We start from the raw sequence: 20225 nt of genomic DNA, 5'->3' as shown, positions 1-20225 counted from the left end.
GCTCCATGGTTTATCTCTATTTCTTCTTAAAGCATCAATTTAGAACTCTAGTTACTGAAATATTTACTTAACAATAAGGAATAAATAATAGCAAAAATACGTGCATCAAGTCAGTAAACTACTAAATATACATGTGAAGCAAACAGATGGAATTAAAACACACTAAGGCACACAGTATTTTTTACAAAGGACTCTATGCTTTAAAGATCTTATGCTTATACTTAAACTAAGTGTGAAGATCGTAGCCAGTTCATACAAAAATACTAGTGTTAAATTATAAACACACACATATTTATAGACATACATACACTCTGTGTGTGTGTGTGTGTGTGTGTGTGTGTGTGTGTGTGTGTGTGTGTGTGTGTAAATAAAAAGAACCAAAAATGAAAAGTATACTGCAAAAAGGCTGCCAAGTGCCACACAAATCTATCCTAAAGTCAATGTTGTGGAACTCCCATATAAGCAGTCCACCAAATCCAAGACCTAGAGAAGAGATCCTGAAAGACGATTGTGTTCCAAATATATTCAGCCACAAAGAACATATGTTCTGTGATTCTCCCACCAGAGTCGGTATAGGGTGTCCCCAGAACTAGGGCAAATTGAGAAAACTGAAAAAGTTAAATTCTGTTTTTGAGCTCCAGTGGCAAGCAACTATTCTATCAGAGTAATAATCAACATTTTAACAGTAACTGATCTACATATAATAAAATATTAAGTCTCTCAAAACAGCTGGTGACATAAAAATTGCCCTTAAAAATCTAGTCAAGAGGCACTCTTTGATGTGACCAGACTTCAGTTTATGAACTTTGAAAGTGAGAAGCCACTTCACCTAAAAACAAAATTTCTGCAGTTCTATGAAATGTGCTATTACACCTGATACATGTTAAATTTGTTTACATGCTACTTTTTATAGCCTATTTCAAACCAAGGCACTTAATCTTGCCTTAGATAAGTGAAATGAATTAATTACTATCAAATCCTTGGCATAGTTATGCATTTTGTCATCACAGTAATTTACATGTCTCCTCAAGGAGAGAACTTGTAAAACTCAAAAATACTGTTCAACTCCATTGTCTGAAAGCTTAAAAAACACCTAATTCAAATTATTCCCTAATTTTACAGTAGCTTGTTAACTGTTTTCAACCAAAGCTTGTTTCTCTGCATTAAATACATTGACTAGGCCCAATTCTTCCCTGCAACATGGCTACCAGGATCACTTCGCCTCCAGCACATTAGAGATGTCTAAATCAAAGGGGTTATTTTAAATTAAACCACCAAAAGATCAACACACACACACATATAGAGAGGCGCACACTAGATCAACCCCACCAGCCTCTATCCTCGAACATACCTTCTATATAAAAAGCAGGAGGTAATTTGCACTCTTATACCACATACTCTTCATCAGAGGAAAATTCATCACCACTGAGGGAATTTTTCATTACAAAGGTGAAATTTATAATAGAGAGTTAAGTCTGTTACATTCTGAACATCAGATGCTCATAAATTAAAAGTAAATTCAAAACAGATTACCTTTAATTACAATACAATGTGTAATTCCTCACTGTCTTCATCTGAGTAGGAGTGAAATTACACAGGAAAAAAGAAATCTATACTTACTATTAGAGGCAAACAGGCAAACAGTACAGCTGTACTCACTTTGAACCAACTTTGAGATCACCAGTGTTTTCATAACAAAGTCAAAAATAAGCCATTTTGAAAAAAGCTTCAACCAAAACCTCTAACCCCCGCTGCTTTGCTGCACAGGAAGACTGGAAGCCTCAACAGTGCGTTCAACACATGCACAAGTGGATACGCTGATACCTTAGGTAAGTCCTCTTCATATGACATTTCCTAAAAAATCTCAGGTAACTGAATATCACATAAAGGCAATGATAAATGATAAAGGCGCGATTTCATTTCACAATTTCAGCAATATCTTCCCCTGCCTGTTTACGTATACTCATTTGGTGCTTCATGCTTTTGTTCACATGAATACTGAATAAATACTTCATCCCAAGATCTGTTTGCTGTGTGTTTGAATAGTACACTGTTAAGACCCTCAGGGTTTAACAATAAAAAAAATGCATATTTGACAGGCACATTCTCTGTAATTATATGACACAAAATGTAACCAAGGACTGGGCAGCATACTGTATTCCAACTATAACTAAGCCATCAAATTGACGAAGAATTCTTGGTAAAAGTTAAGACATATTTCCACTAAAATACATTCTTCTGACCCTTCACCAGCATAGTGGTACAGTTTACAACATGAACACTAACTGGTCAACTTTCTATTTATATAGTAAATCACATACTTTGGTATGCATGAGAATCAAACTAAGAAAACGGCTGGAGCGCTAGAATTTATTACCTTAAAGTTTTCTTCCACGTATAACCCCACTGAGCTTAAATGCAGTTACACATCCATAAGACCGCAGAAAATAAGGCCATGTGTGTCTCACATTGTCAACCGTGCAACAGTTGGGAAGTGTTTTGAGCATCTGAGTTACAAGCACAAAATTGTATCTAAACAAAACAGAATTACTTGCACAGAAACTAATTATATGCATGGTGTAGTAAGACTAGTGTTAGGGAAAAAGTTTTATCTTTGACAGGATAATAAGCTAATGACATTGCTCATGAATGAAGTATGAAAACTTGGGGTACTTATTGAATCAATGGTACACAGAACCTCCAGCTACTGTCTCTGACATTGTTACAAACAAAAAGCAATGCCAATATAGCACCACATTATAACTGCTCACATCCTAAAAAAAGCCCCTGCTTTACGATCTTACATCTTTCTTGGAACTATGAGAAAACTGCATAAAGGTCACAGAAAGTGAACTTCACTCGCTTTCTTACAGCTGGTTCCTCCAGATTAAAGTTGAAGAGCAGCTGAAAGGTAGCAGGCAGAAACTTTCCGTGCCTTTGCAGAACAACAGAACAGTTCCCACACCTCCCAATACAACATTTTTCAGGAGTATGCAGTCATTTGTACTAAAAGGAAAATAATACCTCATCTTTACTGTTTATATAGCACAAACTAAAAATCTGAAGAAATATAGGTTAATTGAACTACACAGAAACGGCAGAATTGAGTAACATCCTCTCCTTTTCTGTAGGATATGCAACTACGGCAAAGATTTCAAAAGAAAAAAAAAAGTTCAACTAAGTAGTTTCACATTCTAGAAAGCTTAAAATGGTTTGCCAATTATATGGTCAAAAGTGAAATGCTACAGTCAAAATCTGCCTTTTTTATATCATAATCTATTTTCCAAATGTATTAAGGAAAGATAATCTTTTGTGTGAAACAGAAGTCATTCAAGCAGGATTCAGCAAATTCTAAACCCACACAGCTGATTTGTCAACTATTTGGCTGTTAACTCTGACTTTAAAAGACTGATGTGTTACCTTATTATTATCTTTTAAAAGGATTTCTCTTGGGATTGCACAGCAAAGGAATGAGTATGTAGCCTATCTTATACAGGAAGGAGAGATTTTTATCCTTAAAAACAGGAGGTTCGCCCACATGATCACCTGGGACAAACTTGGCCAGTGCAAGCAGGCTAGAAGGTTATAGGAGCCTGGGAATGTTTAACATCAAGAAAGTAATTACAGCCCAGCAAGATCAGAAGGAATTACACAGGAAATGTGAACAGTAACCCTTTCATGCCAAAAAAATCATGAAAAACTAAGCTCTCTGCTGCCAAACTATGAGGCTGTACAAACCAATTGCAAAATGCAGAAATGGAAAAAACACTATATATTACTAGCCTATAAATTCACAATGATGTGATAAAGCTATACTTCCAAGAAAAGAACAGAATCCTTGGTCTTGTATATGCTGTATAATTAAAGCCCAGAAAAAAAACATAAAACATTTCAAGCACCACGTAAGAATGGTCAGTAGTCTCTTTAGATCTCTCTCTCTCTCTCTTTTTTTATTTTTTTTATTTTTTTTTTTTATTTTATGCTGACCGAACAGTCTCCTCCCTAGAAGGTGGTCAAACATGTTGTTCTTATTTAGTCAGGGAAAAACTCCTTCCAAAATAAATAGTACATTATCCAAGCAAAAATGCTAACTCTCTTAGTTATCTATTCCATAAAAATCAATCTCCCCAATTCTGAAATAAACCCCAACATTCAAGAGAATGGCTCCAAGCTCTTGTATGTATTTGATACTGAAGAGATTTCTATTCCCTAGAGACACAAAGGAATTTGAGTAATCCGACTGTGGCTGAATCCAGTTACAAGGCTTCAAGGGCCATTTTGGGAAGTGAACAAGAGATCATACATACATGCTCTTCACACAGACCTAGGAACCATTTTAATCAAGCATGAGACTTTTTTTAAGCTCTCCACTGGAGAAAATTGCATGACTTTATACCAACCAATAGGTAATGCTGCAAAATATTAGCAAATAACCTTGATCAGACAGAAGATAAGCAGTAAAGCAACCACGCTGTTTTTATGAATTTGCTGATTTAAAACTGATGAATATATTCTCATTATCATATTAAACAAAAATAATATGCTCCCCTACAAAGAGTATTAGTGTATACCTGATTTACCCAAAAAAGAGATAGAAGAATACTTTTCTAATTAAAAGCTTCAATAGATTATTTCTCTAATTAAAGAACATTCTTCAATTGTCCTTAAAATTACAAATCAGAAAGCATCACACACTCCAAGTGTTTACTGTGCATCACCTATAGCATTTAAGAACCAGCATTTCAGCTTCTTTTTTTCCATCTTGGCATTCAAGTTTTCCCCTCTGCTTTCCTTTCATACCAAATCTTCCTCCTTCCATCCATTCTACTGGATTCCCATGTTGTTTCCTTTTCCTTGCCCTCATGCCTGTCTTTGTCATCACAAACTCTGCATGCAAACTCCTGCATGACTGAAGTCTATTCAGCTGCCTGCTTAGTAGAATCACCAAATTAAAAACTTACAAAAAAGCAAAAAATGAAAATAAAACACAACAAAAGCATGAGGCAACTCCAAAGTATGGGCATGCAAACAGGGCAGATACGATGCAGAAAACAGGTAACATTCAAGAGGGCCAAAAAGTTACTGCTGACACTGTGGCCTGCGCAAATAACTAACTGCCATTCTTTGGGAAACAAAACTGAAATATGAAACAATTATATCTTCTATTATTTTACTGAGACAGAGGCTGAAAAAAGGCAAGTGCCCTGAGCTCATTTTGGAGAAAAAAGGTTACTAGGGGAAAGTTCCATTTTCTCCTATGCTAAAACTTAATCCCACTTTTAAGGGTCGGCTATTTGCAAAAACAGACCGAAGCAACTTTCCCAGTGAACACACGATCTTCTGAGATTAAAGTTGCTTCTTCCAAATCGGTAGTACAATGTCCATACAAGATAACATCCCCCAAAAGTACAATGATAGATAAACCCTTCAACTACAGTAGATCTGTAATGGCTATGAACTCCGTGCAAATCTATCCACAGCACACATCGCTCGTCTAGATCAGTCAGAAAAACACTTTAGTATTGTTACAAGACATTCTGTCTTCGCAGGACTTGTACTTTTAATGCCAAAATACTTCTAGTAATATTACTATCACTTTTTCAGCAGAATTATGACAGCCGCCATATTTTTATCTGTGGATAAAACCACAGATTTTCCGTGGTTTAGCAGGGTTAACTGTCCAGTTTGAAAGGCTGCTGGAAGCCATGAGCTGGCTACTTGGACTCTTGACGTGCAAATGAGCTGACAGCAACAGCGTGGGGAAACGTTGCTTTGCCTTCCCTAGTGTAGGCAGCACACCAGCAGCTGAGCGTTCACTAGATAATTTAATTGGTTCATTGGTTGGACTCCGAGGCAGCAGCGCAGCTCACAACAGTGTGCACCATTAATAAAAGATTTATTTTTTTTTTGCAAATCAACAAAATTTTCCTCCTGACTACCTCTGCTTTTGCAGGGACTCTTTAAATTTTATACCTGAAAACTAGTAATTTACCAGTGTTTTTTAATGAAGAGGTTACTGGCATTCATTTTACTTTATTTCCATATAGACACATAACTAACTTTAAAAACCTGAAAGTAAAGGAATATCACACTCTGGACCCATGAATCCAGTTTATAATGCAAAAGTGAATTCCAAAGATACTAACTTTGAAAGTTACTAAGTTTCTAAATATGACTAGAGACTTCCATATAAATTTAAAAAGTATTATCTGTTTTTTGGGCATTTAAGGACAGCTAACACCTGTATGTCTGACTCCACCTAGTCTGTTCCATAATGCAAGAGAAATATGTAAGCTAAACACTTTCTCCATCACAATATAAAGCAGCTTTCTAAATACAACTGAAGACTGAACAAAAGAAATTAACTCCCTCAGATAACGATACCATTCACAGACGGGTAACAAAGAGAAAAGCTGCTATAGAAAATCTGAAACTATTATTTGTAAATATCTTCCAAGAATGGTTTTTCTGTGCCAATCAATACTAACCTATGCGAATTCTTGAAGTTTATGTATTAACTTTTAATTATTAAGCTTTGACTACTTAATGAGCAATCTGGAAATTAAATGGGTCTTTCTAATGTTTAGAGTCTAAACGGTATAAATTGACAATTCAACTAAACTGTCTTCAATAATGAACAGCACACACTTTCAAAAATGTGGCTCCAGTTAGACAAAAAGCAGCTTCTACTACCCAAGATGATTATTTCTCCCATCACTGAAATCTGAGCTAAAAAAGACCTGGGGTACTTAGCCCATTCTATTGCCCTGATAAGGCAGGATGGTTCCAAGAGTACACATATACAATCCAGTATACAAGAAAGGATCCTTTTCTTACTCGCCTCCACTTTTTTTTTTTTTTTTTAAGGGAGAAGGTGATCAAGAAAATATTAGATATCATCATCAGGAAACTACTCTGGTTTCTCAGCTTACATTTTCCATGCTCCAATTAAAGCCATTACTCCTCAACTTCTGCAGCTCAACACTTTTAGTTCTTTATTTCTTTACTGTTTTCTGAACTGAAACAGGAAGAAATATATGCAGAACAAACCAATTCCATAGTCAATAGAATCAGCTCCACAGTCAATAGAATCAACATCAACTTGGATGGCAGTATGCTTAATCTAAAGGAATTTTCCACTTTTTAAAACTTGATCAACTAAATGTCTCAAAGATATCTGCATTCCTATAAATGTGGTTTCAATTAAAAACAAAAAAAATTTTGCTCTACTTTAATCTCAAACATGAAAATACATTTTGTACTCAAAATCAAAAAAAAAAAATCATTTACCAATGACCTTCAGTATTTCAGACCAAATGTTTGAAGATTTTTATATGCAAAAACTCCAGAAATGTCTATTACGATCCATCAGATCAGTTACACTTTAATAACAGCTCTAAACAAAGGTTACATGACAATCAGAACGTGCCTGAAATCAAGCTTACGTTTACACCAAAGGCTACTGTTATTAGCATAGTCTGTTGTTTCAAGATATGGGCTGTTCTTGCATACTTCTACTGCTAAACATAAATCAGACGTAAAATACATTTTTAGTGTAAATTATTTTCTTTCTCTATCCTACTAACTTCAAAAAAAAACCTCCAAGAAACAATGTTATATTCAGATTTTACCAACCATCAGCCTATCAAAGACATAAGAATGTTAGAGTGAAAGATATGACAATACTACTGCTTCAGGATTGATTGATTTTTTTAAATGAAATGTGCTTTTCTGCTTCACTGGAGTAAGATCACACAACTACCAATGGGCTACTTCAAGTCTTAACATTTCTGTAAGTCTCACTCAGTATTTGCAAGGACCAAAGCTAGGCCTCAGACTTTGCATTATTAAAAGGAGAACTGGTCATCTTCCTGTAAATTTAAGGTATTTTTACCGTAAAATTGCCAACCAATCAAAAGGTCTCTGAAAAGTTCAGAGACTCCAAAAAGTTTAGTCTAGCAGAATACAGCCACGTTAGAACAAAAATTATCCATTAATTTGTACCAAATGTAATGGATTATTATGGTATTGTATCAATATATAAAGGACATGACAATTTCTCTAAATAATTAACAGTATATAAAAAGCCCAAAAAGAAATGTTATCACATGTACCTAAATACCTTGTAAAAGTAAGACTAAAAAATGCGCTTAAAAAGTGCAAGGATTTCAGTTTCCTTGTAAAATCTTGGGCTATTTTATATATATATAGATATATATATATATATATCCTCAGCTGTCTGGAATTTACTTATTCCATGAATAATAATAATATAGTCTCTCAGTCTCAAAGAAATATATCCAAAGTAATCAGAACAATGGTTTTCAAAGGCAAATTAACTACCTATAAAGACTAAAGAATTGTAAACTTTGCCTCTGATTTACCTGAACCAGAACAATTCAAGTAGGTGTTGGAAATTCTTCTTCCTTTTCCTACATTCTGCAGAAAACAAAATATGAAAAGAATGTTTTACATTATTGTCTACAGCAAAAACACGCTACCTTGTTTATTTGATGAGTAAGCCCAAACATAACTTCCAGCTAATCACTGGGCAATTTTTTATTCATGCTTTTGCTAATGTCCTCCATCTTCCATGAGAAACGAGTTTATCTGCATCAAATAACAAAGTCCAGCAGTATCTAAATTTTCCCATGGCTGCATTTCTACAGTGCAAGGATACTGAACTGCTTTTCAACAGGCAGGTACTCTGCCTAGGATTCAACTAGAAACTGTCCTGCTCACAGCTCAGGGTAAATGTCAGAACACACAACCAGAGATACCTGCGACGTTCAACACTGTTTGGGGGGGGGGGGGGGGGGAAAATAGGGCACTTTGCACTGCAGAATCATACTTTCGGAGTATGATTCACATCATCACACCACAGCTCTGCTCTCGGGACAGCCTCCTATCGACCTAGACCAAGAAATTGTACCTAGTCTCCATTCAGCTGACTGCCACTATAGCAACTGGATTCCCCTGCAATAGACAGCTGTCTTCACAGTACAATAGTACATCAGTGTAGGTTTAACACCTACACAAAATTCAGGGAGAAAAAACAACAGCAGCAATAACAACAACCACCCACAGCCCAGTAGAAGAACGGATATGATCCTTGTAGGTCCTTATCTAGCCTAAATGAAATCTACAGTTTCACACTTCTTTTAAAGTGAAATCTTATAACCTAAAAGGAACCTCAGAAATGCTTACAGTTAAATGATCCAGAATAAACTCTTTAAATACAGAACCCCTAATACATCCATTTTTCTAATGTTCTTTACGTAGTCACAAAGTCTTTCAGACACTGCAGTAAAGAATGGCATTTGAATCCCAGATGAAAAATATCTGGATAAAATTAAGTTCAGGAAAGACAAACGATGATAATAAAACACCAAATTGTATTAAAGTTCCAGCATCTCACTTGTATCAGAAGAATATGCCCTCAACTTGGTCGGAGTGCAAAATCCTGAAAGCATACTGGACTTATCACTGAACAAACCTCACAGCAGCCACTGATAAAAACTGGCTTCCTTTACACTCAGGGAATCAAAAGAGCATCACTCTCTTCTTCAAGTTAGATCTGACCACAATTATTTAAGGGCTTGTCATTTTCAAGACACTGGAAGTAGCTACTTAGACAAGAAATTCAAAATGCTACAGCTAACAAGCAATCTAGTCTGTCCTACTTTCTTTTAGCTGTCCATTTACACTGCCCATCAGCAAAAAACATGAAGATTCATTCCCAAATCTGAGCAGTGTACTCCAATCAAGGCCTTATAAGCCCTAAGGAGAACAGAACATGTACATTACATATGTGACACCTCTGACAACACATCCCACTACAGTATTTGCTTAAAAAAAAAGTAAGACTTTTTCATTATATTTCAATTAAGTGCACAATAAGATACATCCACTCTATTTCAGAACCTGTCTCTCCTGCAGGAAACAGTAAGAGCTGCTACAACCACCAAGCCCACTAGAACCAAAGCAGGAGGCAGCATGGTTTTCTAAAACACTAACACAAGATTAAGGAGCATCATCTCCAGGAAAAATCAGAAGATTTATTACTATCCTCCTCAGATTCTAGTACAAGTAACACTTTTTCATTACAGGACAAAAAAAAAAACAAAAAAAAAAAACATCAGGCTTCACAAAGTATCAGTACATCATCATACATGTATTACAGTGGGGAACTGGCACAACTCTCAAATTTAGCAACTTGCGATCAAAATTACTCCAAATTAGACATTTGATTATATCTGTACTTTTATAATCTACAAACTGTACTGTGGCAATGGTATTCTTGAAGTGCTGGTGGATGATGAATAAAAAAGAAATTAAAATGTGAGAAAGATAAACAAGTAATTAAGTTAACTAGCAAGTTACACAACTGGCGCTTCAAAACTGGCCCCCCTTATTAAGGCAAAGACAAAGTACTTCCAGCCTAAAAAAAAAGCCAGTAACATCTGAAGCATTCTGTTCACTACAAAACTGAACATAAATAAACCAGTGCAACAAAATTCTCCAGGATCCCACATACATCTGGCACCCATCTGCTTATGCAAAGATGGGTAACGTGTAGTGGTGGCTTTTAAATGCTTATTTTTGAAATACTGACAATCCCTGAAAAGCAAAGCTTATTGTTTAGATGTTCCAACCAAAAATAATATTTAAAATTTGACCATTACATTAGGTCTATTATTCCTGACAGAGCACCTTACGCATTGAAATTTTTCCTCTCTTCAAGGGGAATTTCATTTTTAAAATTCCTATAGAGAAAATGTTTCGGTATAAAACTTGACTGTTCTAAGACAGGAAAATGTCACACAGGTCACTAAGCAACCACCTTTCAGGCAAGATTTCCATAATTAAGGTATCAATTAAAATTGCACAGGCCTATTTTATTTCACAAATAAATCCTGTTTCCGCAATCATTTGAGCTGTGGGAAAGAATGCCTGTGTCAATGCGCCAACCCTTGCAGCAGCACGTTCAAAGCGAATGGCAATTCTGAACATTATAGTACGGCTTCTAGCAGGGAAAAAACAGGAGGAAGATTTCCCTCTCGCCCTCCAAATTCCCATAAGCTTTCTGAATCTTTTTATTCCTGTCACAGTACCTCCCTGACATCTGTTCCTTGCTGCTCTAAAGCCAAATACAACAAATTTAAGTCAGTCTGTTGCTAAACATATCAAAACTAAAAACTGCAGCATATACTAAATAGAGTTCAAAGGACATTTCAGTGGGAATAAGCAAAAGTTGATTCTGTAGGTCAAAGTATAGTTAGGGTATCTCTTCCTGCTGAACACTGGGGGTTTTGATGCTTTTGTCTACCACGGAGATTTGTACTTGAGTTTGACAGAAACTGAAAGCAAATGTAGTTTCTAGGACCTGAACCATGCCAAGAGAAAAGACCGGCAGAGTGACAAGCATACTCATTTAATTAAGATACCCCCACTGCTCTCTTTTATGACTTTTTAAATACTTGTTGGAAGTTGGCTGGATGACACATAAGGCCAGTGTTAGTTCACCTCACCCTCCCCAACCACTCCATCGCTCTAGGTACAGGTTATAAACCAAACAAGCTTGTGAACTAACTTGCATACACCTACTTAATGTGTGAACACAGGGACCCGAAAAATCTGCCTGACTAGTGGCAGAAGTCATAAAAACAACTGCCAAACATAATTTCTGCCCAAGTTGATGAGGACTCCAATGATATTGCCCAAAACTTTTCCTCTGAACTCCCCACATACAAGAAAAAGTATATCAGCACACACTCCCACGCAGAACTAGCCACAGTACCCAGCTGATACTTCACCTAAATGTACCCTAACAAATAGCTAGGAAGCAAAGGAATTAGTGAGATGCCATAGTCTTTCCCTGAATTGTCCTACAAACAAGCTGGGAAAAAAATGAATTCCTTTACTCCCACTTTCAGAAGAAATCCTCACAGTTTTTAGATAAGCTCTAGCAGAAATATGATGGACAAAAAAAATCTCACAAATGACCCAACAGCTGAAGGTTTATACCCTTTTAGAAAAATAGTTACCTGAGTCCATATAATGGACTTGTGTTCCAAATTATCCAATTTTGATTTTAATTTTCTTAAATTAAAAAAACTCTACATTGCAGAACTGTCCTATCAACATATGTAAAGATATATCCTTTTCCAAGTTTTACATTTGCTGCTCTAATTTCACAGAATGTCCCCTTATTGACCTGGAAGTATTATCCCCATCATGAACTAACAGAACAAAAACTCTTGAATTACTTTTTCCAAACCATTCAAATCATTCTGTGCATCTGTGCTACATTTCATCATATTTATTGCTTTTCAAAAGGTAAACAATCTAACTTGTTCCATTTCTCTTTATCAGTTTTCCACCTCTATAGATCACTCTTTTAGCCTTTTCTCCAAATCTCCTCTCACCCTACACCCTACTTTTTACGTAAGGTACCAAGCACTGCATACACACTGATGACACACTATATGACAGCAAGATACTGATTTTTACCATAGCATTTTATTTCCTATGCAGTTCTCCATCATACTTTTTATTTAACTCACCATTTTGTTTACTCTGATTCCATGTATAAACTCTTTCAGATCTCAGAAATTAGCAGAGCTCTTAAAAATAAGATTCCTAATACAGTCCTCTGCTTTGATTATACGCCATCATGAATGTTTGAAGACTTATCATTTCAGGCCAAGTAGTCTTTACTTTCCTCTCCCTCAGTGTAATTCCTTGCTTACATCTCACTCAGTACAGTCCCCAACTCCGTCACATGCCAATTAGGACATCTTCCTAGGAAGAAACCTCTTGGTTTACAGAAGACAAAGACAGAATAACAAAGGTCACTACCCTAAACTGCGGATAAGTGGACTTTTCATCATTAGGCCTTCAATGAGGAACGAGGTATGCTTCTGCACAGGAACAGGTATGTAATTAATGCAGTTGACCTGCCCTGGCAAATTTAACATTTTAATAGAAAACATAACACAGAAATATAGATGAGAAAAACATTCTACATCCCATTTACTTCACAAGAACTATGGTACACGTATAAAACCTCTGAATTAATTACTAAAATATCCTAAAACAGACGCCCTATTGCCCATAAAGGGGTAACTATCCAGCTCAAACTAGCTAAAGTTTCCAAGAAAAAGATTCCTCTAAAGATATTCAGTCATAACTGCCTATGGCTATTTTTATCTGAAAGCTAAAAATAAGAGCAAGAAAGGTCTAAGACTTTCTCTTTTGACGATCAGAAAGAGTACTGTAACGTTTATTTGATACTGTGATTCCGGGAAGAACAAAATAGAGTGATTCACCCAACTCTCCATTCATAAACACTTTGCTAAAAAGAACAAACCACTTTTGAAACAAAAAACAGCTGAAGGCATTTGGGTGGTCTCAGTTTCAGTCCTGAAGTATGGGACAGTGCTTTCTGCCTAAATCCTGTAACAATTTGTTTTACTTGGTCAGCAAAACCTCAAAATTTGCTGACGACAACAATGATAAAACCCACCAAACAGCCGTAATATTAGTTTGAGATATTTTTCTAATAGCCTGATAACTGGTAAGTGTTTGGTTCATCATATGCAGAGCATGCTTATATAAACAGTAGAGCTATGTATTTATTACAGACTGATCCTTTTTGATTCTCTAACAGTATTTGGGGGCTCACATGCTGTCCCTTAAAGGTAGAAGTATACCATTAACAGAGAACAATGTTGGACAGAATGCCAACATTTAAACTTTACTGCCATGCTTCCTAAATACATGGGATCTACTTTATTTCTTCACCACCTGTTTTGACTGAGCTGGGAAAGACCAAGACCTGTCAAAAGCTCATGTCTTGCTACACACAGTGCTTCATTGAAACGGCAAGCCAATACAAATCTGAGATTACAAGTACTTGCAAAATACTGGCAGGTTATAACCTCACTTGAGGAAACTAACCACTGAAGGAAGGCCAAAAAGACCCCCAAATTCAGTTTTGCATCCTTTATTATTTAAGATCACATATATGCAGAAGACAGAAGCATGCTCAAAACCACACAAAGCAATAAGAGGAACATCTTTGTTCTCATGGCTCATCCAGAAGAACAATAAACATATATACAGGAAAAGTGAAATGGCAAAGACACATGGGTATGACAGAAATGACACTGGAGTAAGCTGTACCTAATCACACTGGAGTAACCACACATAGTCTTAAAGAGGGAAGTTCCTCCTAGGGAAAGGTCCTTGTAACAGAAGAGTCCCTTACAACAGTCTCTTACAGTGCATGAATAATGAACCAAGTGAGAGGTCACACTCGCACACTTGTCCTCAATAAAGGTTGTTAGTTTTGGTTTCTGCTTTTCTGTGGGGGCTGGGGCCAGGGGAGTACAACCACTAAATAGTTCTTATTCCAGCTTTCAGCTACTGACACATCTGACTTTACAATTTGACAGACTGACTGGCAGGTCAGTCGAAGAAACATTTCCTTACTCAAACATCAACCAAACAGCAGAAATTCTCCATGAAGCCTGAATTTAGAAGCCACGTAATATTCCAAATTGATTTCAGGATACGTCCTGTATGCCTGCCACACGCAGTTTCTTTTCCCCCCAACTCTTACACCTACTTGAAGCAAACATACTTTTTGGTCTGCTTTCCCATCTCATTTGCACCTGCTGCTCTTGGCAAATACCCAAGTAGGACACAAGAATACTCCCGGTTCTTTCCAGAGACTTGTGACAGAGGCATTTCAGCAGGACAGGGATATTCCAGCTTTGAACTTTATCTCAGCACATGACTCCCTCTTGGCATTAAGCAAGATAATTTTTTCCTAAACCAACAATCTTGTTTTTGGCTTTTCTGGAGAACAATCAAGTTCTTCAGCTAGAGAATGAAAACAGAGAAGACCTGCACAGAAATTAACATGCACTGAAAGTGAAAGTCACTTCTTTTAAAAAATATATATTCATTCCTCAATACAGCACAGTTTTATTCTTTATATGATCCCATGAGAAAACAATTCATCATTCCGAAAAAAATAAAATAAACCAGAGTTTTTAGTTTTGTAAACAAGCATAACCACAAATGAAGTGACCACAATGCATTACAGCTCTGAAAGATGCATCGAGCTACATATTGTATTCTTTCCATTTTTGCTATAGTTAAAAGCACGCTAACTGCTCAATATTAAACCTGTTTTGGCTGCAGGACACTGGCTAGCCTCCCTTCAGGCAAGGCATTCAGTACTCTACACCCCTCAAAAAGTTGTCAGAAAGAACCAAAGATAAAAAGAATATTGTAAAGTTTAGATGAAATAGTTCTCTCCTAATTTGGTAAAAAGAGAAGAGACAAACCAAAGATAGCCTCTCCTTAACTCAGACAGTTTTGTACCCTTGTTTAATAGCAGCACAGTACACCTGTACCACGGTTAAGTTTATGATGTTCTGGTTACACTTTTGATATTAGTTAGTAAGAATTAAGATGTTAAGATGTATTGCTCCACAAACTGTTATATTTTCCTGCAATATTTAATTATGCTATAAATATCCATGAAATCAGTTTAAAAAAAAAAAGCTTGAATACTACTTACACTCAGTTTAATCAGCTTATTAAGGACAAACCAATACCCACAAATATTGTACTATAATAAGTCAAACACAATTAGCAAACATCGCAGGAAGTGTAGGATGGTTTACACTCAGCTATTCTGTGTGTTTTCAAGAAGCATGACAAGATCGATAGTAATACAGAAGGGTGACAAAGACGACAATTCCACAAATGACCTTTCAAATTGATAGCAAGAACCTGTTTGTTACACCAGCAAGATAAAGTAGGGAAGCAAGAGTGATTACAACTTTTTATTTTCAAAATTTAAACAAGCACTGAAGATACACAACATACATATCTTTAACACGTACACCATGCAAAGTTTGCATTTCTTTCAACTTTGGTAACAACAACATGCAAATACACTTCATGAGAAAGTTAACAAATGTTATCCAAGCATAACTGTTCTGTTATTTGCCAATGTTAGTCTTGTACAAACATACGTTCATATTTAAAATTTTATTTAAAAAACTTTTTACATAAAAACATTTTATGGCTCTCTATTAGTCAATTGTAGTGATAAAATTGAAGCATTAAGCTTAAGTAAATAAGGACAAAATCTTAACTTGACTTCAGATGACGATAAGCATCAAAAATAATCTTTTACTGCTGCTGAACCACTATTAACTTTTATGGAAATTCTGAACACAAATAATTTCACTGGAGAACACTCCCACTGGAGCACGCCCTCAGTGACATTAAAGCAAGAAATGTTAAAAAAAACCACATATCAAACATAGAAACAAAAACTGCCCATTTAAGAAGGAAAATAGATAGATAAAACATATGGAGAATGAGTCTTTTTCTTCTTTGATCCCATTTAAACAGATTACTGAAAACAAGATTCAAACACTCTGATATTTTCTCCATCCGCTTTTACACAAAAAAAAGGAAAAAAAAAGCATACAAACCTTAGGGAAAGGACACATTCAAAATCTTCCATTCAAAGAATGCAAAATTGAAATGCATCAGGTGCCTAAGGCTGTCTGCTTGTACTCAGTTAACCTGCGATAAACATGCGGCAGTTTACCACAATCAGGAGGAGGTAAACTACCTAGATCTATCATGGGAAAGAGGTGTTATGAAATTTCTGAAAGACCAACCTATTTATCAAACCTCATCTCACCATATGTTATTTCTTCGTGTTCAGAGAGATATAGAAACAAAAATTATAACATTCTGCAAGGACATTAACTTTTTCTTTCAATGTACCTACCTCACACATCCTGTTGCTGCTATGGCCAATAAAACATTTCATCCATCTTAATTCCTGTTTTAAGGAAAAGAAAAAACAAAAGTGCCAATATCTCAGGAAATATATTTAGGAAAGGACAAAAATTATATTAAATGAGAAAAACAGAAGCATAAATTTTAGAAAGCAGTAAATACTCAAATGATAATCCTAATAAAACCTATTTGTTCTCAACTAATCAAACACAATGGCATTTCCTCTGAGGCTTACCATACACTAACGGTACATTAGATTAGAAATTACAGTCATACATATTTGAATCAATATTGCTAAAATAACTGATGAAGTTAACATACTCCTGATTTGACTACTTATTTTAAAAATTCTCTAAGTTTCTAAAATTGTAACTGCAGTAACATTTTTAGCTAAAATACTTTTCAGATAAACATGGTATTTTCACCATTTCTTCACTGCCCTCATGGCCTGACAAGATGCATCTCATTAGATGCAAATAAAAATATAAAACTATCACCATTTTTATATAAACATTTAAAACATTAAAATACTTTCATAAATGACATATTACCTCAGCACACAAAAATCCTCAAAACAGCCCAAGTCACAGATGAAGAACACTCAGTTGGTTTAATTCAGGATAATCATTGAACCTGTACATTAAAATATATATGAAAATCACTATATGTATCTAAAGTTTGATATGAGAAAATGAGAAATATATCATCATTTGCTGTCACTGTCATTACTCGTTCCAGTATTCTCAAAAATAAGATATTTGAACAAATATTTTAATTACATAACTTTTTAATTAGTTATCTAAAAATCTATTACTCTAACACCATGTGCAAAAGTTAAAACACATTTGAATCATACCATACACCATTCCAATTTTCTTCCGATCTTCCAGTTATCCTTATCCAAGAAAAAACTTTTAATAATTACACTAAACTAACAGTCAGAATACTATACCAGATCATTACAAAAAATATTTTAAACCTGTACCACAACCGTAAGTCTTCCTTCCTTTTCCTGATTCTTCAGAATTTTTAACCAACTTTAAGTTTGAGGAAAATCTCATTCTTTTACCTACCAAAGGGGAAAAAAGCTCCGCACCTATCCCTGAGACTGATATTTTGCTTTGCATAAAAAGGGGGGGCGGGGGGGGGATCAAACTTCACCCAAAACTAGTACTAAAAAATAACTACCTATGACTAGGTTAAAAAAGAAGCAAGCTCAGTATTTTGGTTGCTGAATAGGCCTATTAAAAACATAAAAAACCCTGCATATAAAACCTACTGTGACACAAGTGAGCTGTGCATTTACCTCATTTCATCCTTCTCTTTCCTTTTTTTGTTATGGAATAACTATACAATAATATAATTATATATTATAATGATACAAAAGGCCACTATTGATGCCATATTACAAGTGCAAATAAATGAATACAAGGAAATTCAAGGCTAATTTCTAAACTAAGCCAGCATTTAAGGGCTAGGCTGCTGACAGAGACCTCTACATATGCTACACCCGTATTAAAATGCTTCAATGTGAAACAGTTAACATGAAGAATGGAACTGAGCAAAATGAGTCGAAGAACAAGAGGCTGGCAAGGTTAGATGTAACACATCAATTTGAAGTCAGGCACAGAATTAGGGAAGTCTTTCAGGAAAGCAAGACTCCTGGACCAAAAAAAAAGACAAAATGGGCCAGTTCCTCCATACACCCTCTTTCAAATGCCCGACAGCAAAGACATGACACTGCAGTCCTAAACTGTCTCTTACACTGCTTTTTAAGCCTTAGCTCTTCATTTTCCCCAAGGCCGGCCACATTAGAGCACTTGTAACGTCTTCGCATTGGCATCAATAACACATATCCCCCGTTGTACCGCACTCAGAGGCTGCCAGGCCTCGGCACCACACCTACGCACACACAACCCCGATCTCGGTCACTTCCGAACGACAGCACCTGCCGCCACAGAACTGAGGGAAGCCCCGGGACCGCGCAGGGGCCCTGAGCGCCTCGGCAGCCCGGCCAGCCGCACCTGGCATCGGGGCTTTTACGGAAGTGGCGTCAAGGCTCGCCAAGCCCCACGCAGGCCGTGGGCGGCGTACCCAGCTGGGGCGCGCGGGCAGGGAACCGCGTGCGAGGCAAACGCCTCGGCATACCCCAGCACAGGGGCATCCGCTGCTGCCTTACCCCACTCGTGAGGTTTTGCGACCTCATCTAACCGGAAAGTGTAAAAATGAACTGTAGAAGTACCTACCACCTTTTATGATTTACAGAAACCATTAACATATAGGGGCGTTTGTACACCTTTATTATGTCACATCTGATTATACTATAAACACAGTCCTGCTTATACTACGAGTGCGCCCGTGTTTCTTCTGCTTTTGCACACTCAAGACACGCCGAGGTAAGCGCCCAGGCTTCGCACTGCCACGTTACCACTGCGGTTACGCGGCGTTATCGCACGACAGCAGCTCGGCAGCCTGCGGCCGGGGCTTCCCGGGGCCCCGCGGCGCCGGACCCGGCTCTCAGGCAGGGACGGCGCGCCCGAGCCCGCCCCACGGGCTGCTCGCGCGCCCCGCTCCGTAACCGCCCCTCTGCAGCGCTGCCTCGGCAGGGCGAGCCCAGGGTCCGCGGCGGCCGCCACCGCCCGCGCTCCGCCCGGCCACGGCGCAGGCCGCCCCCGCCCGGAGCCGGAGCCGCTGCCGCCGGCTCCTCCCCCGCCCTAGGCCGCGGGCGGAGCGGCCTTCCCAGCCCCGCGCCCGCCCCGCCGCCAGGCCCCAGGCCGCGGACCCGCCGCCGCCGCGGGGGGAAGGGAACTTACAGCGCACCCCTCTGCGTGCCTGCGTCACGCCGCCTCCACGTCACGGCGACGGCGCGCTGTGGCGTCACAGTGCGCTGGAAGACCGCGTGGGCGGGAGCGGTCGCGGCGCAGGCGCAGAGCGCGCGGCGGGAAGGCGGCAGCGGGGCGGGGCGGGGCGGGACAGCGGCCTGCGCGGCGGTGCCCGGGAGTGGCCGTTAGGTGGGCGCCTCGCCGCGCTCCCTCCGCAGGGGCTGCGGGGCGCCCCGGCCGCGACCCCTCGAAAGCCGCTGCATGCGGGGCGCGGCGCAGGGCCTCCGCCGCGGGCAGGCAGCCGTGCCGGTGCTGCCTAGCCCGTGTGGTTCCCATGAGTTATTCACACACCTGGTGTCCTCCACACACCTCACCCCCTGTCCGCCTTGCAGCCCTCCCCAACGGCCGCCCCTCCCCTGGGCTCCCGGCTGGCCCGCGGCCGAGCCGCAGCTGGGTGGGCTGTGGCGCGTGCTTGCCCTCAGGCCTTTGCCACCCACCCAGCCACCCACCACAAGTGGGGAGCTGGGCCCCAGGCTGCACTGAAATGAGCGTTCTTGCATGGTG

General features: G+C 38.4%; 1 protein-coding gene across 4 annotated transcripts in view; it reads right to left on the bottom strand.

Annotated features, from left to right (window-relative positions):
* Positions 1–19781, bottom strand: part of ZNF438 (zinc finger protein 438) — a 64166-nt gene extending 44385 nt beyond the window's left edge. For 2 of the 4 annotated variants that reach the window (XM_064505829.1, XM_064505830.1), the window contains exons 1-4: positions 19653–19781; positions 17391–17472; positions 16829–16882; positions 8385–8439 (exon numbers count right to left, since the gene is read on the bottom strand). In XM_064505829.1, the coding sequence (XP_064361899.1) occupies positions 8385–8439; positions 16829–16870 (97 nt within the window). In that variant the 5' untranslated portion in view covers positions 16871–16882; positions 17391–17472; positions 19653–19781. The remainder of the gene's footprint in view (positions 1–8384; positions 8440–16828; positions 16883–17390; positions 17473–19652) is intronic. The other 2 variants (XM_064505831.1, XM_064505833.1) reach the window with 1 other exon arrangement.
* Positions 19782–20225: the final 444 nt, after the last annotated feature.

Source organism: Dromaius novaehollandiae, chromosome 2 (assembly GCF_036370855.1).
Source record: "Dromaius novaehollandiae isolate bDroNov1 chromosome 2, bDroNov1.hap1, whole genome shotgun sequence".
NCBI lineage: Eukaryota > Metazoa > Chordata > Aves > Casuariiformes > Dromaiidae > Dromaius > Dromaius novaehollandiae.
The sequence above is the reverse complement of the archived record's forward strand: the minus strand, read 5'-3'. Positions and strand labels throughout refer to the sequence as shown.